At 48.8% G+C, this 27589-nt stretch overlaps 1 protein-coding gene across 1 annotated transcript in view; it reads right to left on the minus strand.

Moving 5' to 3' along the window:
- Window positions 1-3635: 3635 nt before the first annotated feature.
- Window positions 3636-27589, minus strand: part of LOC146863501 (uncharacterized) — a 65939-nt gene continuing 41985 nt past the window's right edge. The window contains exons 2-4 of the mRNA XM_085642933.1: window positions 24347-24456; window positions 21614-22362; window positions 3636-3900 (exon numbers count right to left, since the gene is read on the minus strand). Of these exons, the coding sequence (XP_085499059.1) occupies window positions 21641-22362; window positions 24347-24419 (795 nt within the window). The 5' untranslated portion in view covers window positions 24420-24456 and the 3' untranslated portion in view covers window positions 3636-3900; window positions 21614-21640. The remainder of the gene's footprint in view (window positions 3901-21613; window positions 22363-24346; window positions 24457-27589) is intronic.

Raw genomic sequence — 27589 nt, forward strand, 5'->3', positions numbered from 1 at the left:
CACACAAGGTATTCTATAAAATATATAAAATTACTGTAGCACAAAAATAATATGTATAGCACACAACCAGTACTTACTGGTATCAGGTAAGTACCACCTACGCGACCCTAACTACCTTAGGAAACTGTCACGCAGGGAACTAGAACCTCACTAGCACCACCTGTACTAGGAGAAAGCAAACAACCACCTAAGTGTCACAATACCTGTAGGGGTAATAGGACGTTACACATGATGCATCACATTCAGAGGTGTAGGGAAGGAAAACACATGATGCATAAAAACACATTCAGAGGTGTAAAGCAATGGCACATGACGCATAAAAACACATTCAGAGGTGTAAGGAAAGGAACAGTTGCGCACGAACTCATATGCCACCACCTGTGGCAGTCCCTAGGCCAACTGGCCTTGTAGGGGCTAGGACGCCCTGTGTTCAAGTCAGGCTGCGCCAGCTACGCAAAGCAAAACGTAATTATCCCCAACCTAAACGTTGCAGCTGCCCACTAAGTGCTGGGCAGCTGTAGGAAGGAGCGTGGGCACCACTGTGCCCTTTCAAACACAAATCTGTCGCTCTCGTGGGGAGCCTCTCTGGGCTCTTGCCAAAAGAATGTCCCCTAGAGCCTCAACCGGCTCTGCACAACCAATGCGCCCCCAACGTTGGAGCCTCGGGGCTCTGATCACCAGAATGCACCTCGTTGGAGCCTCACAGGCTCGTGGACACTGCCACCACGTTGGAGCCACGGGGCTCTATACACACTGTGACTCGTGGGAGTCCCTCTGGACTCTACAAAATACTGCCCCTGTTGTTGGAGCGCCACGCGCTCAGAACTTTACCATGTCCCCCACGTTGGAGCCTTCACGGGGCTCTGACACTGCCCCCGCACCCCCAACACATGCGCGGAGTCCCCCAGCCCTTCTAAACATTCACCGGGCTGCTCGGGGAACTCCCGCGTCGTCTTCCCTCTCTCCGTTCTCGGGGGGGGGGGGGCGTGAAGGACTCCGAGGCTTCCTCGCGGAGGGGCAGGCACCGACAATGTGCCTCGCGCCCCCTCCGCACAAGTTCTGGCCACCCTCCTCCTCACGGTCCAGCGCGGGGTGGGCTCCCGCCTGGATCTTGACTTCTCCGAACAGGCTGCAGCCGCGGCGCTCGGTAGGAGGCGGGGTAGGCTCCCGCCCTCCTTCTCTGAGTTCCGGCTGTCCCGGAGGCCCGCCCTCGGCCGCCTGACTTCCTGTTTTGCCGGGGCCGTGGCGGTGATCTTCCCGGCGATACGAGGGGTGAGCTCCCTCGATAGGTGCGATGTACGGCGGGGTGGGCACCCGCCGTAAGAGTACTCAAATAAGCGGGGTGGGCACCCGTAAGCAGAATCAAAGTGCTCACAGCGCTACAAAGCGACGCACAGCGCTCCCAGCGCTATAAAGCCCAAAAAGCGCTCCCAGGCGCTACAAGTAAATACAAGCGCTCCCAGGTGCTTAGAGATACCAAGTCCAGCCAAAAGGTCTTTCAAAGAGCAGGGGGGCAAAGACTGGGCCCAGAGCCAGCTCACAGGGCCCTCCAGCAGGGAGGCAGTCCCCAGTGGCGGTCTCTCCTGGCGCCCAGCAGCAGCAGGCCCCCCCTCAAGTGGATCCTGCAAGAGAACAAATTGTAAGGGAACACAGCCCCTTTTTATACAGTAAAAAGTCTTTGTCTGAAGGTGCAGGGATGGGGCGAACCAGTTCCAACAGGTTCCTGAGCGCTTTCTTTTGCTCAGCCCCTCTCCCTATTCACTGGCAGGCCAGGGTCATCAAACGCACCACAGGGGCCGGAGCCAGCAGTGTGTGGGGAAAGCCCTGTCCTATTCAGGACCCAGGTGTACTCCTCCCCAGCCATCAGTATGCTAAACTCTCATTCACCACTGGGTGACTCCTCCTGACTCTGGGGAATCCCTAGCCCGTCACATGACCTCCACCAGCCAATCGCCAGACAAGCCACACATTTCATACTGCACACTGAAGTGCCCACTTCTAGAAGTGGCACTTCCACACTAGGTACATGCACGCCGCACACATCATCGCGCAGCATTCACTCACACGAGTCCGCACATACCAAACTCGGGCCTGCACTCCCCACGCATCAGGAACTACCAGGACACATACATTCCCCCATGCATTCCTATGGGAGGGCAGGCCAACCTCAACACACACGCACGCACTTTACCCTGGGACACAGCGGCAAAGTGCGCAGAAGTCAATAAAATCACTAAACCAAGTCATCAATGAAAAGCAAAAAGTCTTGGGGTGAACCGGCCAGAAGGGCCAAGTCCAACAGGGATGCAGCGGTGAGAGGTAGAGGAGGTGCAGCGATCACGTTTACTGTGGGTGTCAAACATGAGCAGCCTCCACCCACAGGCTGCTATTGGGGCGCTGTCCACTTCAAGCAGTCTGAGAGTCCTGTAACTCTCCCTGCGGGGGCAGCTCGCGCTCCTGCTGTGATCAGTGCCCTGCAGCTGCCCCTCCCCCACCTGGCACAGGCTGCTATCAGCCCATTATCATCTGGACATTGGGGCGCTGTCCACTTCAAGCAGTCTGAGAGTCCTGTAACTCTCCCTGCGGGGGCAGCTCGTGCTCCTGCTGTGATCAGTGCCCTGCAGCTGCCCCTCCCCCACCTGGCACAGGCTGCTATCCGCCCATCATCATGCTGTATGTCGGCCTCATTATCACATACCGAATGATAATGGGCCTCTCTGCGCAGTGACAGCATTGGCTGGGCCTCCTCCCTCCAGAGCCCATGGCATGGCAAGCTGCTTCTGTTTATGGCCTCCTGTCACCTCACCAGTAGGGTGACCAACTGACATGGAGGCAAATTCTGGACATGGCTGTAAAAAGTTCAGGACAAAGGGTCAAAATTCAGGACAAGACTTCAGGACAAAGGGTCAAAATTCAGGACAAAAACTCAGGACAAAAGATGAGTTTTACAGACACATCGAAGGAGAGGCCATACCCCACTATTCTATCAATGCGTTTATTTACTATTTTCTGCATAGTAATATACATACACTATGGTGCAATCGACTATTTGTTCCTCAGTGCACTCAAATAGCCGGTCATCTGAGCCATCTCAGGGATTAAAGAGTAGGGCTGTCTCGCAGGCTTCTCTCAGGTGTTGTAACCCCACAGACCTCGCCATTAGGAGCTAATAAAGAAATGGTCGGTTAAGCAAAAACAGCGCGTGAGGAGGTGAAGCAAAGGTGACGATTAATGTTTCTGTATCATGCTCCTACGCCATATCTTTACTTCAGAGGAAACAATAATGACACGCAACCCAAATAACCGGAGGAAGGTCTGTTACCGAGAAGGATTTCAAAGAAATGTATTTCCGTTTTTATGGGTCACTCGCCGGTGTGTCCGGCCATTTCACACAAAATGTAGCGCGCCTTGCAGTGATGACGCACAGCCTTTCAAAGCGCTCTCCCTTTTGTCTATCAGAGAGGGAACGGGCTGGCGCTTCGAGGATAGGGAGAGGACAAGCAGCGCGAAAATCTGTTTTACCTGCGAATATTTCACCAATATTAGACGCTGGATACAGGGCCCACTGTAATTCAAAGCCATTTTAAAGTTATAGGCTCGCACATAGCACAGGATGTCTGTTACCAGGACAAATGTTGACACTTCAAGCACCCTTTATTTGAAACGGATTATGGATAGGTTGTACAGCTGCAGAGTATTCGTGCATATACAGCGAGCAGCAGAACAGGAGCTTTCTCCCAGAGGGTCTCAGTCGGTTTGTAAAAATCAGTCCTCCAACCAGGAACTGGGTGTCTTAGAGGGTCTGTAACATTTCCGGATAGAGTGGTGTCCAGCGTTGAACTTCCTGAGGCGTGGCTTTCATCCAGACCCTTTAAACATCTGTCCTATTGTTGTGGCATTCTAGTAAAATGAATAAAAGAAACAGGTGTCAGCTGTAAACTAACTTTACGCCCCCAGTCAGGCAGCAGATACAACAAACCACAACACAAACACACGTTTATATATTTCATTGACCTTCAGCTGCTCCCCCTGAGCAGAGCTCTCTGATCGTGAAGACGTCTTACATGGAATAATAATAAAGAAACATCATATAAAGTCATTTTGTTGTTATTAAAAGAATCATCCAGTGAAGAGGAAGAAAAGGGTTCACTTTCCTCAGCCCCCCACCTCTAACAATCACCAAGAAGAGACATGGATGAATGTTTGTTTGATGACATCACCTGGGATTTTGGGTTGACCTGTATTCACAGGATAGACTCCTTCAAACAATGCAAACTCTAACCCTCAACAAAGTTTAATCCATAACACGAATCCTGAGACGCCTAAATAAATAAAAGGGGTGACCCAGAGAACGATGTCACAAAGCACCTCAAAACCCTAAATGACATCATCATACAAAGGGACAGTCTAGAAGGAATAGTTTCTTACCTGTAACTCCAGTTCTCTCGTAGGGAATTTCCATTTATAGTCATAACCACAGAACAGTCCCACCCACATGCGGGGACCCAGGTGCACTTTTTCACGATATATCTTCCTAAGTGTAGATGTTCACGTTTCTTCAGGAAGGCCAGAGAGTCACTTAGGAATGACCAATATTAAGACGAGGCTACAGGACTGGGTACAATGGCCCAATTCTTCATCTTGTCCTTAAAAAAGGGGCCAGGAGAATAATATATGCGTATAACTTCATGATGTTTTAATACAACAGCATAAATCTCTTTCACAAACTCTGTTTTGATAGAGATAAAGAGTAAGGGAAACAGGGCAGAGTAGCCCCATAGGCTGTCATTATATGAACTGCACCTTTAAGAACCCAGAGAGCACCAGTATCCCATCATGCTCAGCTTTTGGCAGTTGCTTCAGTTCCTTTTAAAAGTGATGAGTGATGATATTGAGGTCCCATGGTTACTCCAGCAGGGAGGAGGGAGGGTTGCTTAAGACTAGAACGGAAGTTCCCTTAATAGAGAACTGGAGTTACAGGTAAGAAACGATTCCTTCTCTGGTGGGGGATTTCATTTTATAGTCATGAGCACTGAATAGAGTAGCAAGCCCATCTCCACAGAACGCGGTGGAGAAGACAGAGTGAACTAAGGTAGCCATTTAAGGAACTAGAATTCTGAGAGAGGTCTGTTCTACTTGAGCGTCTGCTCTAGCCTCCAACTCTAGGCAGTAAAGTTTGGTAAATGTATGGACAGATCTCCACGTTGCTGCTTTGCAAATATCCGGAATAGGGATATTCCTCAAGAAAGCAGCGGTAGCCGCATAAGCTCTAGTGGAGTGCGCTTTAGGTTTAGCTGCTAGCGTCTTGTCAGCTTTTTGGTAGCACAAAAGGATGCAGGAAATTATCCATCGGGAGATGGATTGTGTGGAAGTGACTAAACCCGTACGGACCGGACCTTAGTTGATAAATAATTGGTACTTTCTGCAAATGTCCCTTGCCTTATCGAGATAGAATTTCAAAACTCTCCTCATATTCAGAGGATGAAGAGATCTTTCAGCTGGAGTAGAGAGGTTCTGAAAGAATGTTGGCAAGGAGATTCTTTGATTAACATGAGTGGAAGACTGTATATGGTTTGTGAGAACAAAGCACTTAGATCTCGCTAACGTTCGTGTATGTGTCCTGAGGAAGGAGGTTTCAGGGCTGCTTACGCTGTGTGCACATTGGGTGGAGTAGTCGAAGCATCCTATTTACCAGGAGTCAAGTCTGCACAAGTAGCAGAATTGATAGCTTTAATTAAAGAATGCAAAATTGTGAAAAATTGGAAAGTGACCATATACACAGACAGTCAGTATGGTTTCGGGGTTGTGCATGACTTTGGCCAACTCTGGATGCAAAGGGATATCTTGACTTCTTCAGGAACCCCTATTAAAAATGGACATTTTGTAAAAGAGTTACTTGAAGCAATTCAATTACCAAAAGAAGTGGCGTGGTCAAGTGTGCTGCTCACCAATCTGGAAACGACAAAGTGACAGCTGGTAATCATTATGCCGACCAAGTTGCCCAACATTGTGCCAAATACAAAATGGCAGTAAACAAGCAAATTGATGCATTTGGAATAAGCTGCCAACTTATGCTGCTTGGGGGTGTAGGAACCTGGGAGGAAGTGAGAGAGTTACAGAATGAAGCGGAAATAAAAGAAAAGGCAGAATGGGAGAAAATAGGGTGTCAAAGAAGAGCTGACGATGGTGTAATAATTTACCTAGATGGGAGACCCGTGTTATCTGATTGTAGGCTTGCACCCATGGCTAGCATGTATCATGGAGATAGACGCATAGGCAGAGATGCGATAAGACTGTTTAGACAGGATTGGTTTAACGCAAGGTTCAGGAGCGTAGCAGAGAGTTTTTGCCAGAGATGCTTAATTTGTCAACAAATTAACTGAGGCAGGAAAACTATAGTTTGTCCTGGATAGATTGGAAAAGCTGAAGGCCCATTCTTAAGACTCCAAATTGATTTAATTCAGTTACCTGTTTGTCGGGGATTAAAATATGTCCTTGTCATCGTTTGTTTATTTTCCAAGTGGGTGGAGGCCTACCCCACCAGAAGGAATGACACTTTAACTGTGGCCAAACTCCTGTTGAGAGAATTCATTCCTGGTTCGGGTTTCCAGTAACGATTTAATCAGACCGAGGGTCTCATTTTTCTAATGAAATAATTTTATTAATTCGTGAAGCATTCAAAATTGAGCAAAAGCGGCACTGTGCACACGGCCCAGAGGCTTCTGGAGTGGTAGAACAACTGAATGGTACAATAAAAGCAAGACTGGGAAAGGTGTGTGAATCCACCCCACTGAAGTGGCCTGATGCTTCACCTCTTGCCCTGATGGGACTCAGAAGCATACTAGATAAAAATACCGGCTTGAGTCCCCATGAGATACTCATGGGAAGGGCAATGAGGCAAGCATGTGTACCTGGACACAAGCTGTTCAATATATCTGATGATTTAGCATTGGAGTATTGCAAAGAGACGGCTGATCAAGTGCGTTCTATCTCTCACCAGGTTGGGGAAGACGCTGCGACCAGACAGTCGACTAAAGCACATGATCTGGATCCAAGTGATTGGGTAGTGATAAAAGATCACACCCGAGAATCGGGCCTAGCACCAAGGTGGGGAAACCACATCAAGCAATACTGGTTACCACCACAGCTGTGAAGTGTGCAGGTTTGCCTAACTGGATTCATGCCAGCCATACCAAAAGGGTAACAGAACCCGACGAAGCAGAGGCTGAAGGCTGTACAGCTGAAGGATCACAAGAAATAGATCCTGAAGTAGCGGATGAAGACCGACCTAGCACCAGTCAGGATGATTGGATTCCAGTAGCAGACATACCTGAAGTAACCGTGAGAACAAGAAGCCAAACTTATTTAGACAGACAGAGTGATAATGAGGATGAGACAGGAATAGAAGAACACACTCAGATTACAGAAAACAAAGCGCCTAACCAATCTGAGGAGGACCTGATAAGGAAAGAGCAATAAGCTCAGGCAGAAGCAACCCAAAACAGCGCTGCTGGGTCTGAGGACCGACAGATAGGCATTCGAGATAACGCACAGGCAGAAGACAATCAAGAAATGATAAGACCTGAGCAGGACCAGTTAGGTCAAGTTCAGGAAGAAGAGAAAGAACAAGGCCAAAATAAACAAACTCCTGAGCAGGGTCAGAATAGGGTAGAAGAACGCATCCAGGCAGAAACGGCAAAGGTAATAAGCCCTGGACAAGGTCAGATAGAGAGGAATCCTGACGACGAAAATAATCAAAGTGTGTCACCAGTCAACGAAAATAAAAGAACAATTGGAGAAGGCGAAAGCACAGTGCCAGCTAAAAGGCTCAGAAAGGATGATACTTGGCCGAGTTTTATCAAAAGACTGAAATATCGCCTCAAAACAATAAGTGAGGAACCAGAACAAGTAGACGAAGTAACCAGTCAATCTGGACCCTCGACAAGTAACCCAAGAAGGAGAAGTCCACGTTTAAAAAGACTGAATAATAAATTCAAGGGTCCTGAATGGACATATGTAATTCTTGAGGATTTCGAGAATTTGGAATTAAGTGGAGACAGTGATGAAGAATTGAGTGCTGATCAAATTGACTAAGAAGTGAGACCAACTTGAGAAATAATATCACACTTTATATTCTGTGTAAAGGTCACAAAGAGGGGATTAAATCTCCAATAGTCAGAAATGGCTGATAATAGAGCGGCTGAAAAATCGAAACAAAACAGTATAAAGACATGTTGTGGAATATGCATATGTAGTATTTTGATAGCGCTTATAGCATGTTAAGGACTGACAATAGACGTACCCTATTTAATGTCTGCAAAGAAACAGAATGACACTAGTACACGTGGAAAGGTAGCTAACCTTAAACAAGGCAGAGTAGAATTAGAAGCACCAGATGAGATAGAATTACACCACAGTACGAATAGGAATGGGGCAGATCTGAATGTTTGCTAACCTGTTAGTACACTATGTAGAAACTATTGAAGTTAGTGATTGTTCTGTATGTATGAAATTAGCGACATCAGTAGCGGAAGGAGTGACATATCATCATTTACCCCTGATATACGGTATTTCATGTAGTATCTTAGCTAGTTTATTTTATACAACTGGAAAGTTACAATATTATTATTCTAACTTAGATGGGATTTTTTCTGAAATTCCCCTGCGTAAGAAAATGAACCCTGTCTTTAGTAGTAGAGATGCCTAATTTATGGGAGAATATTTTCTAACAAAGCGTTGGGGAGTATCGTCCAGTAGAAGTGGAGGACATGTCCGTATGATGTGACCGAGATCGTGAATGATGATGAAGATGGCGGAAGCACCTGGAAGAGGTAGAAGTGTGCCGTGGGCAATGACGATGGCATCAAGAATGATAGCGAGACCTGGAACGAGATCTGGGTCTTGGAGTGACTGCTGAGCATGATGGGATACTGGTGGTCTCTGAGTTCTTAAAGGCACAGCATCTATTTTTAACTCATATTATGACAGCCTACGGGGCTACACTGTCCTGCTCTCCTTCATTTCTATGCTCTATCAAAAAAGGGTTTAAGAAAGAGATTTATGCTGTTATATTAAATAATCATGAAATTAAATGCATATTTAATTCTTCTCCTGGCCCCTTTCTTAAGAACTGGGCCATTGGTGCCTACCCCTACAGGCTGCATAATTTGTCATTTAAGTGATTCTGCTGTCCTTCCGGAAGAAAGGCGAACATCTACACTTAAGATGTATTGTGAAAAAGTGCTCTGAGGTCCCCGCACGTGGGCGGTACTATTCAGTGCTTATGACTATAAATGGAAATTCTCTATGAGAGAACCACATTTTGTCTCCACCGGAAGGAACCTTTAAGGGCTAGGGTCAGTTTCAAGGTGGGAGATGTGGGTAGGGTATGATAAGTTTAGGGTTAATGCTGCGGGTATAGTGTCCATTGTGGTTAGAGATGAACAAAGGGATTTTTATTGAGTTTAGAAGCTGCTTGGCACGGTTCATCCAGAAGAGGCTTTGGCCTCTACTAGGATGGAAGGTGAGGGGCTGGGCAGGCACCTATGGGTATTCACGACCCAGGTAATTAAAAAGACCCACGAGGGTTCCCCTACCGAGGAGTCTTTCTTTTCCCTTAAACGAGCATGGGAAAGGGGTCGCCTGGATTTTAAGCTGCAATAATGGATTGTAGTGACGCAGCCTCGTGAGGCTTACTATCAATGGCTTCGCTAGGCCAAACCCGTTCCAATGGTAAGAGTGGGCTTGGCATTTATTGCGTGGAAATACCACTTATGCAAATTAGACATTTCTATGCATCAAACTCTTTGTGTGCCACGGTAGTTGGCGCTGATTAGCACTGGAGTCCGGGGAAACACATCTGGACATTCCCCAGTGACAGTCATAAAGCATTGGGCATGCAATTGAGATAGCCGACCTCTGCCATTTGTGGGTCTGACGGAATATATGGGAGGGCAGAGATTGTAACACCCGGCCTCTGGGGCCAGAGGACAGCCCCATAAAGATAGAGATCTGCATTCTGTAACCTCATGGCAGACAGGACGGGAATTTAGGGGACACATCTGTGGTCCAAAGGAATACCCTTTGATCCTTCCCCCAGCTTCAAAGGCCCAATTTGATTGTCCCATATAATTGTCCTAAGACATCCCTCCTACTTGACCGTGCTGTGTAGGCCCTTTTATTCGAAATATAGGCCTTTGTTAAATTGACCATAGCTCTGCCGTTTTAGTGTATTACAGGCTGATGGCAGGTCTGACCCAACTCATATTCAGTTCCTCTTTCTGCGAGGCCTCCTGCTCCAAACTAGTAGCCCCCACGCTACCCGAGTGCTCTGTGCTCGGTATCAAAGTTATTTATAACCTAGGGTATTTTGTGTGGGTTGGCTTATTTATGACAGCAAATTAACAATGTTATTCTCTTAGTAACAGGCGGTTTTGTAAGTATCCCCACAACAATGGGTAGTGCGTTAAAGAAAGGTGTCCTTGTAACTGCTCTACGATACTTAATGAGGGCTGCTGCTGCAGCTGCTCATGTAGCTGCTGGGAGTGATGCTCACAAACCAGGGGCAAGTTGGGGTCGTTGAGTGCCTGCAGCAGTAGCGCGTGCTGTTCACAGCCTAATGCGTCGCTAGTGATTTGTGAACCTTCCTGTTGTTCCAGGCGGCTGGTGCCTGGAGGAGACGGTGTGAATAGAGGGAATGGTGTAAGTAGTAGTTGGTGAGCGAGATCAGGGCTCCCCAGCTGGGTTAATTCCGTGGAGGAGTCTCTAGCAGCACATGGCGTTGATGGGGACACTAGTGGCGACTGCAGTGGAGTATCTGGAGTGTCTCCCACAGAGGGGGTGCTTCGTGGCCCCTCAAGTGTAGGGTCTGGGCTCAGAGTAGTGGGTCTACAGGTTGACACTGTGAGGCGCAGCTGCACTAGGTGCAGTGAAGATACTTTTACCTCAGTGCCCTGTGCTAGTGTGACTCCCAGCAACTTCCACGCTTTGGCTATCAAGTCGCTTCTTAAAGGTTGCTATAGTCTGTGCGCCAGGATTGTGCACCGCTATTATTCTGTCATCTAGTATGTGCAGAACCATCCCAACCGACTGATGTTCACTATAGCTCATCTGTATCCCTTAGTACTATATATATATATATATATATATATATATATATATATATATATATATATATATATATATACATATATACTGCTCTCCTTATGTGTCAGTGGTTAGGGGGGAGGCAGGTTGGTCAAGCTCGTCCTCTAATGCCTCTTTGATGGTTAAAGAAAATGCCTCTTTAATCTCCCGTTTATAGCTGCTACTCAGTGCCACCTCACCAAGAGGAGAGATCCACTTGTGGGGACGCAGGACCGGAGAATCTGGTCTGCGTGGTGCACATTGCCAAAGGACTCTGTTGTGCACATGGAGGAAAACTGCTTGTGGAAAGGACCACGTGCCTTCCTGAATAGTGGTTGGTCTGGGCCGACAACCTGTTGATGTGTGGCAACCTGAAGTGGGCTCACAAGGACCAGTTGGCTTGTCCTGTTCTCATAGAGGTTTTCAGGGATATCAGATCTCATACGAGGGGCCCACACCATCTACCGGTGACATCTGGAGAGTGGTGCCCTTTAAGAGCCCGCATCACCTGCTGAAAGCTGGCACGTTGTGAGCTTGGAACTACAGAATCATGCCTGGAGTCTGAAGTGCCGACCATGGAGCTCAAGAAGTTGCCTACATTTTCTATGAAGTGGTTCCTGGGACCTCTGCACGCATAATTGTCTTGTTGGTGGTGAGCTAAATCATGGTTGTGGGATCCAAAGTGGTCCGCTTCATTAACTGTGCTGAATTTCTCATGTGCCACACCGACTACATGGTCATTGCGTGCGGTGTCCAATTCTCAAATGGCGACTCTAGGATGTGGCGGATGTACCCATTGCAGAATCTCATTATACCTTGTGAGGCTTTGCGGAACTTGCGCCTGTGTATGTGACCAGAATCACCAGGTGTGTCAGACGTAGTGCATGATTTCCAGGGAGGAACGGAATTGCAACTGTACTTTGTGTGCCCTAAGGTGTCTGTGCAACTCATCTCGTTGTGTGCCAGATCCTGTGCCCAGATTGCCAGGGCATAGCCCGAATCAAAGTGTAACTGATGGGATGCCTCCTCAAGCTGATAGGCTTCCCTGTGTGTTGCTTTCCATTCACTGCGTGGGCCCTCACTGGCCCCATCATGGTGGACCAACTGCCCTCTCCCCATCTGGCCTTTCCAAAGACTTTGTGGCACAGGGTAGGAGAGAAAGGAATTGAATAGGCCAGATAGACACTTCTGAGAAGATTCGGGAGCAGGTCAAGAGACTGCATGACCTCCCTGTGCTTCGCTTGAACTGGGCTTTTGCCAGAAGGCTCTGGTGGACCCCTATGTGTAATGAATTGTTGCTTGTGGCAGGTTTCTGGTTCACAACTTGTTGGTGAGCTTCCTGAGTGGTGCCAAGACCCCCTATGTTTGCATCTACCTCTTGTTTATGCTTACTCCCTATCCCTACCTGCTTTCCAGGGACCCAGATGAGGTGTGACCTCAGCCACGAGTGGCCTGGTGTCCGAAGGAGGGATGGGCTGGTGAACTTCCATGTGGGTGTCGGGGACATTGGGGGTGAACTGGAAGGTGGCAGGAGACTTGAAGCCATGGGTCTGCAGGGTACTATCTATTGACCTGCTTGGTATCAGTGGCACCACACTAGGGTGTCGGGTGCGTATGAGTGTGAAAGTGCCCATACAGACCAGGCTGACCTGTGACTTCGAGTAGTGGTGGAAAGTGAGCCTAACTGTGCAGGAGTGACCATCTGTGGACTGCCTGTGCTACATGACACTGGTCGGCTGTGTTGATTTATATGTGGTTCTAGTGCCAAAAGCACGTTACCTCTCAACAGTGTTTTACGCGTGTGGCCTCGTCCCGTAGTACTGCTAAAAGTGTTATAATTCGTGGATGCACATATTACTGATATCGTGGTAGCCCAGGGTGCAACCTATAGCTGTGTGAAATTGCATTATTAGGAATATAAGGGTGGGCCAGAGGCTGACAACGTGTCACACGGCATAAGGGTGCTGTGTGGGGATTCGAAAAGGACTTTTCTCATGTGTGCACACTATTGAGATCTGATCAATACGGATTGGGCCGGGTACTGCTTGTAATATTGCTACGTGTTATTTATGCGCCAGATTCCATGATATTCATGTTGAATTGTTGGTGTGTGTGTGTTGAAAATAAACAGCATTTCTCGACGTCAAGTGTGAAGTCCCTCTTTTGTGTTGTGCGGAGCATTTATTGTGAGCGCGTACAGTGCTCTTGATTTACACATTGTTTCTGAAGGACACGTGACAGCTCAGTGTCAAGCTACCCAAGGGCAAGCACAGGTTGTACAGTGTGTATAATCGCCTGCCCTTTGCGGGCGCGGTGCCTTCTGCCTGGCTAGGTCATCCATTCTGCCATCCAGACAGTTCCAGTTCCAACTGCGACAAATTGTTCCTGTTCCGACAGCAATAATTTTAAGAGAGCGAGTGTCGCTCCCTGGATTCCCTTGGAGTGGAGACGGTTAATAGAGATCATGAGTGAAACTTGTCAAATGAGGGTAGATCTAATGTCCACACAGCGAGATCAGTCGCACAGACACAAAGTAGAGTTGTAATTCCGTTCCTCCCTGGAAATCAAGTACTACGTCTGACACACCTTGATGTTGGTTGCACTAGATGATTCTGGTCACACACACAGGCGCAAGTTCCACAAGGTATAATGAGATTCTGCAATGGGTGCACCCACCACATCTGAGGTGCACAACTTGAGAATCGGACACCGCACTCAATGAGCATGCAGTCGGATTGGTGCACGAGAGAAATACAGCAGTCAATGAAGCGGACCACTTTGGATCCCACAACCATGACTCCGCTCACCACCAACAAGACACTTATGCGTGCAGAGGTCCCTGCACTACAGGAGCCACTTCATAGCAATTGTAGGCAACTTCATGAGCTCCGCACTCGGCACTTCAGACTCCAGGCATGATTCTGTATTTCCAAGCTCACACCGCACTCTCCAGCTTTCAGCAGGCGATATGCGCACCTAGAGGGCACAGCTCTCCAGATGTCACTGGTAAATTGTGTGGGCCCCTCGTATGGGATCTTTGATATCCCTGAAACCTCTAAGAGAACAGGGCACCAGCCAACTATGCCACAATCAGGGTGGATTTGGTGCTATGCTTGCTCCTAAACCTGAACTGAGAAGGCCAGCTCCTGATGCATGGCTTTTTCAACTATCTTGGAAGGGAAAGGCAGGTGTGATATGGGCCGATAGGTGCTAGAGTCTGTAAGGGTAGGGTCAGTCCGTGGGAACACTGCATGCTCTGAAAAAAAGTTGGCGTCCCCATTCACAAAGGGGAAGGGGTTCCTTGGGGACCCCATTCCATTTGTGAATACAATAACACCAGTTTTAAATTGATGGTAATCTGTGAATGTTTTGTCCCACATTCTCGTTTGCAAAACATTCAGACATCCCAGTGAGACTCGTTATTTGGAAGGGACACCATTTACACACCCCTTCCTAAAAGCGACGTGCAAACCCTATTTTCCGAGTACGTGATTGATTACCGGCTCATAAAATATGGTTGGTACATAGGAAAATGCATTTTACCAGTCGCAAATGGCCCGATGGGCAGTTTGAGACCAGTAAAGTGCGTTGGACATCTGGCCCCAGCTGTATTTGCGGAGGACATGGGTCCAAAGGAGGGCCTAATTTTTTAGACGTGATCAAGCTGAGCAGCTGCTCTGCAAAAAGTGGGGTGAAAGAAGCTATTGTTTCTAGCTGAGAGGGTGACTTGCTGCGCTGCGCTGCACTGCATTGCACTGCATAATTATTTGTTAAATATGCCCCTGTGTTTGGCTGACTGCAGCATTGTTTATGGAGAGCACTTTCACTGGATATTTTCATTCGGGGATAGGTGGTTCCACTCAATACAAAGGGCTTTATTTGCAGGGGGGTGGTAACGGAAAGCCCCACTCATGGTTTCTTCACCTTGAAGGTTGCTCAGTTTCTGGCAGCGCAGCCTCAGGTGGCTCAGTTGTTGGAAATCATGTGCTAGTTTTCTAGCGCCTGGAAGACCGGCTCCTCCACAGCATGGGACAGGCCGCCTCACTTAGGGAGACAAAAGCAAAAGGAACAAATGATGGACGGAATCCTGAGCAATGCCAACAACCACCCCCAGTCACAAGGATCTGGGTTTAATCCATCGTTCTTTTGCTCACCATGCCATTCCAGTTTGAACCTAGCCATATGCAAATCAGTCTTCACCCTGTGCCTCATGGGAACAGTCCAGCCCAACCTGCGAAGCAAGGTCCACCCTTGACTGGAAACAAGCATCCGGGACTTGTTTTGGGGCATCAGCTAGGCTAGCTTGAATCAAGTGGCACAGTTGGCACGGGACCCACGTCTGTACATACCCTTCCCACTTAGGGCGACAAAAGCAAAAGGAACAAATGATGGATGGAATGCTTAACAATGCAAACATTCATCTCTGTACGGGGGTGAATGTTTGACATGTTCTTTTTGCATTTGCCACCCCAAGTGGGATGGGTATGCCGAGACGTGGATTCTGTGGTCTCCATGCCACTGGACTCCAGCTAGCCTGGCTAATGAGGGATGAAACCTCAAAAACAGTCCCAGGATATTTGTATCCACTGCAGGGAGGACCTGGCTTGGCAGTTCGGGCTGGACTGTTCCCATGCAGAACTGGGTCAAGACTGATTTGCATGTGGCTGGGTTCAGACTGGAATGGCATGGTGAGCAAAAACTATGGATTTAGTCCCAGATCTCTGTACTGAGGTGAATGTATGACCTTGTTCTGCATTCTGTCCATCAATTGTTTTTGCATTTGTCACCCTGAGTGAGCCAGGTATGCTCAGACGCGAGTCCCGTGCTCTCCATGCCACTGGAGTCAAGCTATCCTGGCTGAAGAGAGGTGAAACCCCGAAACCGGTCATAGGATGCTTGTTTCCAGTCCAGGGAGGACCTGGCTTGGCAGTTCGGGCTGGACTGTTCCCATGGGGCACAGGGTCAAGACTGATTTGCATATGGCTGGGTTCAAACTGGAATGGCATGGTGAGCAAAAAAACGATGGATTTAGGCCCAGATCTCTGTACTGGGGTGAATGTATGACATTGTTCTGCATTCTATCCATCAACTGTTGTTTTTGCATTTGTCACCCCGAGTGGGACGGGTATACTCAGACGTGAGTCCCGTGCTCTCCATGCCACTGTAATCAAGCTATCCTGGCTGACGAGGGCTGAAAGCCCGAAACCGGTCCTAGGATGCTTGTTTCCAGTCCAGGGAGGACCTGGCTTGGCTGTTCGGGCTGGACTGTTCCCATGGGGCACAGGGTCAAGACTGATTTGCATATGGCTGGGTTCAAACTGGAATGGCATGGTGAGCAAAAAAACGATGTATTTAGGCCCAGATCTCTGTACTGGGGTGAATGTATGACATTGTTCTGCATTCTATCCATCAACTGTTGTTTTTGCATTTGTCACCCCGAGTGGGACGGGTATACTCAGACGTGAGTCCCGTGCTCTCCATGCCACTGGAATCAAGCTATCCTGGCTGACGAGGGCTGAAAGCCCGAAACCGGTCATAGGATGCTTGTTTCCAGTCCAGGGAGGACCTAGCTTGGCAGTTCGGGCTGGACTGTTCCCATGGGGCACAGGGTCAAGACTGATTTGCATATGGCTGGGTTCAAACTGGAATGGCATGGTGTGCAAAAAAACGATGGATTTAGGCCCAGATCTATGTACTGGGGTGAATGTATGACATTGTTCTGCATTCTATCCATCAACTGTTGTTTTTGCATTTGTCACCCCGAGTGGGACGGGTATACTCAGACGTGAGTCTCGTGCTCTCCATGCCACTGTAATCAAGCTAAATCCATCGTTTTTTTGCTCACCATGCCATTCCAGTTTGAACCCAGCCATATGCAAATCAGTCTTGACCCTGTGCCCCATGGGAACAGTCCAGCCCGAACTGCCAAGCCAGGTCGTCCCTGGACTGGAAACAAGCATCCTAGGACCGTTTTCGGGCTTTCAGCCCTCGTCAGCCAGGATAGCTTGATTCCAGTGGCATGGAGAGCACGGGACTCACGTCTGAGCATACCCGTCCCATTCGGGGTGACAAATGCAAAAACAACAGTTGATGGATAGAATGCAGAACAATGTCATACATTCACCCCAGTACAGAGATCTGGGCCTAAATCCATCGTTTTTTTGCACACCATGCCATTCCAGTTTGAACCCAGCCATATGCAAATCAGTCTTGACCTTGTGCCTCATGGGAACAGTCCAGCCCGAACTGCGAAGCCAGGTCCTCCCTGGACTGGAAACAAGCATCCTGGGACTTGTTTTGGGGCATCAGCTAGGCTAGCTTGAATCAAGTGGCACAGTTAGCACGGGACCCACGTCTGTACATACCCTTCCCACTTAGGGCGACAAAAGCAAAAGGAACAAATGATGGATGGAACGCTTAACAATGCAAACCTTCATCTCTGAATGGGGGTGAATGTTTGACAGTGTTCAATATTCTGTCCATCAAATGTTCTTTTTGCATTTGTCACCCCAATTGGGATGGGTATGCTGAGACGTGGGTTCCGTGCTCTCCATGCCACTGGACTCCAGCTAGCCTGGCTAATGAGGGATGAAACACCAGCATGCTTGTTTCCACTGCAGGGAAGACCTGGCTTGGCAGTTCGGGCTGGACTGTACCCATGGGCAACAGGGTTAAGACTTATTTACACATGGCTGGGTTTAAACTGGAAAGGCATGGAAAGCACCTCCACAATGGATTTAAGCCCAGATCTCTGTACTGGGGTGAATGTTTGATATTGTTAAACATTCTGTCCATCAATTGTTCTTTTTGCATCTGTCATCCAAAGTTGGACAGGGAAGCCCAGACGTGGGTCCCGTGATTCCATGCCACTGGAGTCTACTAGCCTGACTGACTGATGTGGGGTGAAACCCCAAAACCGGTCCTAGGATGCTTGTTTCTGGTCCAGGGAGGTCCTGGTCTGGCATTTCGGGCTGGACTGTTCCCATAGGAAGCAGGGTCAAGACTGACTTGCATATGGCTGGTTTTAAAATGGAATAGTGTGGAGCAAAAAAACGTTGAATTTAAGCCCAGATCCCTGTAACTGGGGGGAATATTTGACATTGTTTAACATTTTGACCACCATATGTTCTTTTTACATTTGTCAACCCGACGGGGACGGGTATGCCTAGATGTGGGTTCCGTGCTCTCCATGTCACTGGAGTCTAGCTAGCTTGGCTGGTGAGGGGTGAAACCCCGAAATCGGTCCAAAGATGCTTGTTTCTGGTCCAAGAAGGACCTGGCCTGCCCATTCGGGCTGCACTGTACCCATGGGGAACAGGGTCAAGACTGATTTACATATGGCTGGGTCTAACCTTGGGAGGTATGGGGAGCAAAGAAACAATGGTTTTAGGCCCAGATCTCTGTCCTGGGGTGAATGTATGACATTGTTCTGCATTCTGTTGTTGGACTTGGCCCTTTTTGCAGGGTCATCCCTAAACTTTTTGCCTTCCTCCTGCATTTTTTCTGACCTGTTGTTGGCTGTTTTATGACTCTGGGCACTTTAACACTGCTATTCAGTGCTAAAGTGCATATGCTCTCCCTATGTAAAATGTATATGTTGGTTGGATTCCATGATTGGATTATTTGGTTTACTATCAGACCCCAGTAAAGTGCACCAGGAGTACCAGGGCGTGTAAATACAAATGCCGCTGGTGGGCTTGCAGCACTGGTTGTGCCACCCCCAGAAGCGGCCTGGTAAAATATGTCTAAGGTCTTCCATTGCAGAACCTGCGTGCAGTCTGGTACTGTCATGCTGACTGCGCAAGTGCACACACTTGCCAGTCCCTAAACCTTCCCTTAACTTCATATTAGTCACCCCTATGGTAGGCCCAAGGGCAGGGTGCATTGTAAGCATAAGGTAGGACAAGCCCTGATGTGTGTGGCATGTCCTAATAGTGAATTACAGCCATTCTCGTTTTTCACTATTGTGAGGCTACCTGTTCTCATAGGCCAGAATGGGCTGTTAAGATTGTTACATCCTATGATCCTAACATGTCCAGGGAACATGGTAGAAAATCGAGTTTAGTATGCCTGAACTCAGAATAATAAGGTACGTCTTTTAGTAAGGTTATTTTAATATTCTGCGTTTGCAAATGCCACTTTTAGAAAGTTGGCCTTTGCTTGCCTAACCATTTCAGCCCGCCTCTGCGTGATGTGTATCTGCTGTCTGGCTTGTGTGAGTGACAGGGCTGGGGAAACCCAGATGGGCAGGGCTAGGTAGCCTGGTGGTGAATAGGAAGATTGGCAGATAGATGGGTGGGAGGAGTACACCTGGACTCTGAATAGGGCTGTGCTCTGCCACCACAATGCTGGCTCCACCCCCTGTGGAGTGTCTGATGGCTCTGCCCTGCACCCTGAAAGAAACAGCCTGCATCGCAAAAACAAAGTGCTCAGAAACCGGACTGGACTAGGCAATGGCCCCCCTGGCCTGGCAGAACAAAAGAATTGCTGTATAAATGTAGGAGCCCTGCTCCCAAGAAATCAGATCCTGTCCTGCCAAGAAGAAACCTCTGTCCGACCTGAAGGAACTGGAAAAGCTGCATGGAGGAGTACTGTCCCTGACCTGGGGGATTGGCCTGCAGTGGTTGCCTTGCTGCTGAAGAAGAGGAACAAAGACTAAAGAGACTTTTATCTGACTTGTGCTGAAGATCTCCAAGGGCTTGTGAGTGAGCTTGCCCTCTGAACGAAGTCCCAGGAACAGTGGACTTCACCGCCGTGGAATCGCCGTGGAAAACGGACCGTTTTCCTCACATCTTCGCGTCGAACTGCTGTGTACGCCCCGCGCTGATCGCGGCGTACTCCCTGTGAGCTGATATCCCGCTATCCGGCACGAACAATGCGTCTTTGGCCCCTCTACGAGCCGTAGCTCGCACCGCGAAGGAAGGTACTACCAGCCCAAGCAACATGAGTTATTGCCCCTACGAGCCGTAACTCGCACCGTAATTGAAGGACATCACCGTACCAGCTCGCACCCCCCTACGGACCGTACTATCACTGTACGCACCTCTCCCCTGCTTTGGGAAAGGCCATAGTACGTGTGGTGGTCGCGTATGTCTCCCGTCCGGAGCGTACTGTTCGCCTGTCTGAGCAGTCCAAGTGAAGATCAGCGATCCGGTACGTCGCGTACCCGAACGTCTGGCAGTACGGACCGTACTTTCGCCCCGTCCCCTGAGCCGCGCACGGCCAAGGTCTCCCGTACCGTAGTACGCGCCGCCCGGAGGACTTCGCACCGTACTGTACGCCTGCTGTCAAGGAAGTGTCCGTGACAAACTCACCAAGCATCAAGGTACTGTGCCCGTTCGCACCGTAGGGCATACGCTTCACCTGAAGCACCTGCAGCGCGTGTACGACCCGTCACAAAGCCTTTGTCTACCGTGTGCGACGCGTACGAAAAGGGACGATGCGCACAGAACTGTAAAAGTACGCTAAACTTAAGAACTCTTTGAAAATAAGTATTGTGGCCTGCTGAAACGTTATTTGGTTTTGTGCTAAGCCTGATTATTCTATATAAAGTATTTTTGATATATATCCTGTGAGGAGTCCATTTGTGGAGGGTCACTGTGTTACTGTGTGTGTGTTCACAAATGCTTAACCTAAACGCCCTGAGATAACGCCTTGTCTGCTCGCGCCAAGCTACCTAGAGGGTGAGCAGGGGTTATTATTGGAGTGTATCCCCCTACCCTGACTAGAGGAAAGGTTCCCTGCTTGACACAAGTACCTACCTGTGCCAACCAGAGAACCCGGATTCTAACATCTGTCAATCAATTGTTCTTTTTGCATTTGTCACTCCGAGTGGGACGGGTATGCTCAGACGTGAGTCCCGTGCTCTCCATGCCACTGGAGTCAAGCTAGCCTGGCTGTTGAGGGGTGAAACCCCAAAACTGGTCCCAGGATGCTGACATTGTTCAACATTCTGTCCACCAATCGTTCTTGTTGCATCAGTCACTTAGGGAGGGGCTCCCACCCTTGATTGGTAGTTTAATGTCTGTAATGCAAGACTTAGTGGTCACAAACAGGATACCCACAACTCTTCCAGGACATCTATGTCTAGTGTTTCAAAAGTAAACCCCGCTTTGGTGTTTTATTTGTGAAAATCAAAAAATAAAGACTGTGGCAAGTGCTGTTTTAATTACATACTGCTCCTGCCTTGTAAGAGAAACTGTCACCCAAGGTCTGGCACCCCTGCCAACATCTCAACCTTTTATCAATAAGCTGCCAATAATGGTGCAAAGGGGTGCTTGTAAAAAGGGAGCCTTGTTACTCATTAGGAGGAAACGATGATGTTTGAGAACAGAGGATGGATGGAGTGTGTTGGCTACACTGACATTAGCATCTGTGCATTTCGAAAACTACCTGTAGGAAAGTTGAGTGAATAACTCAAAGGCAAAGCTGAAATAAGAGCTTTTGTGGAAAGTGTTAGAGACGGGCGAGGACATGACGTCATACTTACATAGACAAGGGTGGTGGGGTGTTCTCGTCACTGAGCTGTGAAGTCCATGAATTTAAACAAGTTACTATCACCCCGATTTTGGGCTCTTCCAATCCAGTTGTCGCCCCAGGTTGGCGGAGAGGCCGTGTAGATCTTCCCGTTTGAAATGGAGACACCCCAAAGGTTGCCGTCAGGAGTAAAGGACATAAATCGGCTTAAATTGATCCATCCACCTGCTCCGATGGCCTGGCTTCTTGCAATCCAGTTGTCATTTACACCCGTTGGAGGACTTCCTTTTACAAATCTATCCTCAGCAGTCACTCCATGCAGGATCCCTTGGGGGTCGAAGAAGAGGGCGACAAATCTATCCCATCCGCCATAACCAACTTTTTTACCTAGTGTGTCCTTCCAAACCTGGTCTTCATTGGTCGGCGGTGGGCCTGCGTAGAGCTCACCTCCATGAGTGACGGCATAAAGATCTCTTGTAATTGGGTTGAAGAAAAGGCGCCTGAATAGATCCCAGCCTGCTTTCCCTACGCGCCTTCCAGGACCTTTGAACCAGTCCCTGGATGGATCTGACGGCATGGGACCGCCATACAGCTCAGAACCTCTCACGACATACAGAAATTTATATCGGCCGAAGAGCACATGGTTTACACCGCTCAGCCTCCCCACAACACGAGCGTTGGAAGTGTAATCATAGCCATTATTTGGGGGAGGCGGTCCCTCCCTGCAGACGCCCTGATTGTCCACAGTGAAAAAGGTCACACCTGAGAAGCAACAGAGAGAGTTATTTGCACCTGATATCTGTTCTCAGCAAACATGAACACATTCATAAGGGCACCACATAATACTGAACACATTTGTTATTAAATTGTCAATTACATTAGGAAAACTACACTAAGTGCCAAGCAGCCATGTTTGCATTAGGGTCCACAGCTTTGTCAGGGATGATTGAACAAGGTGATGATACATGGTCCAAAACAAGTGCTTTTGGTGGGTAAGAGCTCAAGACGGGAGATCCAGACTCCATGTCATTCGTAGTCTACAATACAGCTGTGAATCCGGGAGGCCTTTCACCCGTGGAGCAGGTCCGCACAGGATTGATGGAGAGCATAGTGATAGATGAGAAAGCACTGGAAGCGCTAATCGAGGGGCACAGTGAGAAAGTATGTAGGAAAGAAGTCACAAGGTGCTATAAGGACCAGGTCAACTGGAAATGTGATAAGGAAGAGAGGGTGGGGTATAAAAGAGGAAGAGACAAAACAGAGGTAGGCAATGGAGAGGGTGAGAAAATGGACAAAGGAAATACAAGAGATATCTTAAAAGAAGAGCAGAGAGAAATACTGCACAGGATGACAATCATCAGCCCATACAGGAGGACAATCATCAGCCCACACAGGATGACAATCATCAGCCCATACAGGATGACATTCATCAGCCCACACAGGATGACAATCATCAGCCCACACAGGATGACAATCATCAGCCCACACAGGATGACAATCATCAGCCCATACAGGATGACAATCATCAGCCCATACAGGAGGACAATCATCAGCCCATACAGGAGGACAATCATCAGCCCATACAGGATGACAATAATCAGCCCATACAGGATGACAATCATCAGCCCTACAGGATGACAATCATCAGCCCACACAGGAGGACAATCATCAGCCCATACAGGATGACAATCATCAGCCCATACAGGATGACATTCATCAGCCCATACAGGATGACAATCATCAGCCCATACAGGATGACAATCATCAGCCCATACAGGATGACAATCATCAGCCCACACAGAATGACAATCATCAGCCCATACAGGATGACAACCATCAGCCCATACAGAATGACAACCATCAGCCCATACAGGATGACAATCATCAGCCCATACAGGATGACAATCATCAGCCCATACAGGATGACAATCATCAGCCCATAAAGGATGACAATCATCAGCCCATACAGGAGGACAATCATCAGCCCATACAGGAGGACAATCATCAGCCCATACAGGATGACAATCATCAGCCCATACAGGATGACAATCATCAGCCCACACAGGATGACAATGGGCGGGTGCGGCTGCTCTTGTCCTCCGAGGAGGAGTGCGAGGCGCCCCCATCAGGAAGCCGAGGCTTCTCGCAGGGGATCAGCGCCGCTCCCTGCAATGCCCAAATTACTGACAAAAGGCACCCGTAAAAGGGGTCATCAAGGACAATGGACACGAGGTCCAAATCACAGACTGCTCGTGAAATTTATGGACGGTTGGTCACCCTACATCCTGTGCTGTTCTCTTCTTTGTTCTTACCAGATGTCTATACTCTCTCCTATAGGTTTGCAGGAGCCATTGACTGCCACTCCCTGGTGGCGCTGGATAAAAGCCTGTAAAACTTTGTGCATCATGTTACGGCATTCCTTATCTTACCAGCGGTGGCAACTGTGCCCGCTTGGACCCCCTTCACTGTTAATACTGGCTGCGACCACAGGATGTTCAATCCATGAACCGGTAAATCCTACATAAGCAATAATTTCAGGTCAGCGTCCTCTGGGGCATGAAGGGTGCTTGGTCCATATCTTGTCATGATTGCATTCAATAGAGGCATTTCACTGAGATATGTCCCTTTACTCCATCCAGTGCTTCTCCTGTTATGAAGGGTCTCCTACTGCTCGTCACAGTGACACTACATTAGAAATGTGCTGATCAGTACCCCCCACCATCGGCCTCTGTATCAGGTCACTTACTGAAGCCGGAACTGGCATTTACCAAGATGGCAAACATGAACCCAAGGGTGAGAAGGAGTGCTCTGAACCCCATGATGGTCTCGGGGTGCTCCGCTACCGGCGTCTTCTTCCTGTGGGGAAAAGAGAAAAATGTCTGTCACTCACTGACTGCACTTCGCCGTTAACCGAACTCCAGTGTTTTTTTGTCACTTCGCGGAGTTCTGCGTAGCGAAACCCTGCGAACTACACCCAGGCCTAGTGTGAAGACACTACATAAGAACATTAGCATAAGAGGAAACGGGTCCATGTTTGTTGATTTTTAAAAACTGTGACATGGACATGTGAAGTGAGACAAGGCGCAGAAATTACAGATCAAACTTTCTAATCCTGCGATTCAAGCTTCTCAGAGTCCAGTGATTTTATCGCATCAGATAAGTAGTGACACCCTCGCATATAATATTCACCCGCTGTGATAAGTAGCGCCTATCACTAGTTTTGGGGGAATAATATGCAGATTTTGGTGTTTAATGCTCAAATCCCACATGGTCTGGCAAATATCATACACTTCTCCCTGTTAAATTCTGGCAGGTTTTACAAAGGCTGAGATATTTAATGCACCCGGTAATTACAGGATCCGGTAAACACCCCCTGCTCAGATTTCCGATTCTTGACCAAACAGGGGTTGTCGTGAGAGTTCTCGTGAAAGCCACAGTTTCACCCCTACATGTCATGGTGTCGGTACGCGCAGAACAGTCCTTGACGGTAGCGTATAAGCCGCACATTTGGGGTGCACTCAACAAGTTAGCGGGGGAGGGGGGGTAAAGCAACCAGTGGGTAAAGTGCGCTGACCCATTGCACCATAAACAAGCTGCAAGTGGGTCTCAAAGGCCAGACCTAAAAGGAGGGTGTGATCAAAGCAACCAGACTTTTAGGGGCCTTTTAATCAAAAAGTCATGCAGTGCTGTGCAGCAATCACTTTGCTGCGCTGCATCACAGGGCAGGAATGCACCGTATTTAACAATATAAAGTGCATTTTCCCTCTTTTCCTAGCACTGGCGCACAATGGGCCGCCTCGCACCAATGCAGGCACCCTTGCACCTTGGTGCAAAAGGGCCTGCGTTGTAAGCAGGATTGTCTTTGTGCAGGAAGGGGGATCCTTCCTGCACAAAAACAATCCTCCGAGGCCTTTTCCTCTTTCCATTTGTGCCACAGAATTCAGCACACATAGAAAGAGGAAAAATTGAGGAGAAATATATTTCTGCTTGCTACACCTCACCCGGGGAGGTGTAGCAGTATTGGCCCATTCCCAGGTCTATCGCTTCCGGTAAATATGAGAGTGCGTTAAAATCCATGGGAACACCCATGCTCCACTCATGGACCGCCTCCCTCTTGCACAACAACAACACAACGCCTCTGCACCCTTAATGCACTGCATCTCTGCCCTTTGCCTCCGCACCCTCAGGGCACTGCATCTCTACACTGTAACATCTCTGCCTCCACACCGTCAGGGCACTGCATCTCTACACTGTAACATCTGTCTCTGCACCCTAAATGCACTGCATCTCTGCCCTCTGCCTCCACACCCTCAGGGCACTGCATCTCTACACTGTAACATCTCTGCCTCCACACCCTCAGGGCACTGCATCTCTACACTGTAACATCTCTGCCTCCACACCCTCAGGGCACTGCATCTCTACACTGTAACATCTGTCTCTGCACCCTCAATGCACTGCATCTCTGCCCTCTGCCTCCACACCCTCAGGGCACTGCATCTCTACACTGTAACATCTCTGCCTCCACACCCTCAGGGCACTGCATCTCTACACTGTAACATCTCTGCCTCCACACCCTCAGGGCACTGCATCTCTACACTGTAACATCTGTCTCTGCACCCTCAATGCACTGCATCTCTGCCCTCTGCCTCCACACCCTCAGGGCACTGCATCTCTACACTGTAACATCTCTGCCTCCACACCCTCAGGGCACTGCATCTGTACATTGTAACATCACTGCCTCTGCACCCGCAGGGCACTGCATCTCTACAATGTAACATCTGTCTCTGCGCCCTCAATGCACTGCATCTCTGCCCTCTGCCTCCGCACCCTCAGGGCACTGCAACATCTCTTCCTCCACACCCTCAGGGCACTGCATCTCTATACTGTAACATATGTCTCTGCACCCTCAGATTGCTGCCTCCACATCCTCAGGGCACTGCATCTCTACACTAACATCTGCCTCTGCACCCTCAATGCACTGCATCTCTACACTGTAACAACTGTCTCTTCACCCTCAGGGCACTTCATCGCTGCCTCCACATCCTCAGGGCACTGCATCTCTACACTGCAACATCTGCCTCCACACCCTCAGGGCACTGCATCTCTACAGTGTAACATCTGTCTCTAGACCCTCAGGGTACTGCATCCCTACACTGTAACATCTGTCTCTGCACCCTCAGGCCACTGCATCTCTACACTGTAACATCTGCCTCTGCACCCTCAATGCACTGCATCTCTACACTGTAACATCTGTCTCTGGACCCTCAGGGCAAAGCATCTCTAGACTGTAACATCTCTGCCTCCACACCCTCAGGGCACTGTATCTCCACACTGTAACATCTGTCTCTGCTCCCTCAGGGTACTGCATCTCTGCACTCTGCCTCCGCACCCTCAGGGCACTGCATTTCTACACTGTCTTATCTGTCTCTGCACCCTCAATGCACTGCATCTCTAAATTGTAACATCTGCCTCTGCACCCTCAATGCACTGCATCTCTGCCCTCTGCATCTCCACACTGTAACATCTGTCTCTGCACCCTCAGGGCACTGCATCACTGCCCTCTGCCTCCGCACCATCAGGGCACTGCATTTCTACACTGTCACATCTGTCTCTGCACCCTCAATGCACTGCATCTCGACACTATAACATCTGTCTCTGCACCCTCAATGCACTGCATCTCACACTGCAACATCTGCGTTTGCACCCTCAATTGACTGGATCTCTACACTGTAACAGCTGCCTCTGCACCCTCAATGCACTGCATCTCTACACTGTAAGATATGTCTCTGCACCCTCAGGGTACTGCATCTCTGCCCTCCTCCTCCGAGCCCCCCCCCCTCCCAGGGCACAGCATCTCTCTCTGCCTCCACACCTTCAGGGCACTGAATTTCTACACTAACATATCTGCCTCCACACCCTCAGGGCACTGCATCTCTGCCCTCTTCCTCCACACCCTCAGGGCACTGAATCTCTACATTGTAACATCTGT

The sequence above is a fragment of the Triturus cristatus genome, chromosome 2_2 (assembly GCF_964204655.1).
Source record: "Triturus cristatus chromosome 2_2, aTriCri1.1, whole genome shotgun sequence".
Classification (NCBI taxonomy): Eukaryota; Metazoa; Chordata; class Amphibia; order Caudata; family Salamandridae; genus Triturus; species Triturus cristatus.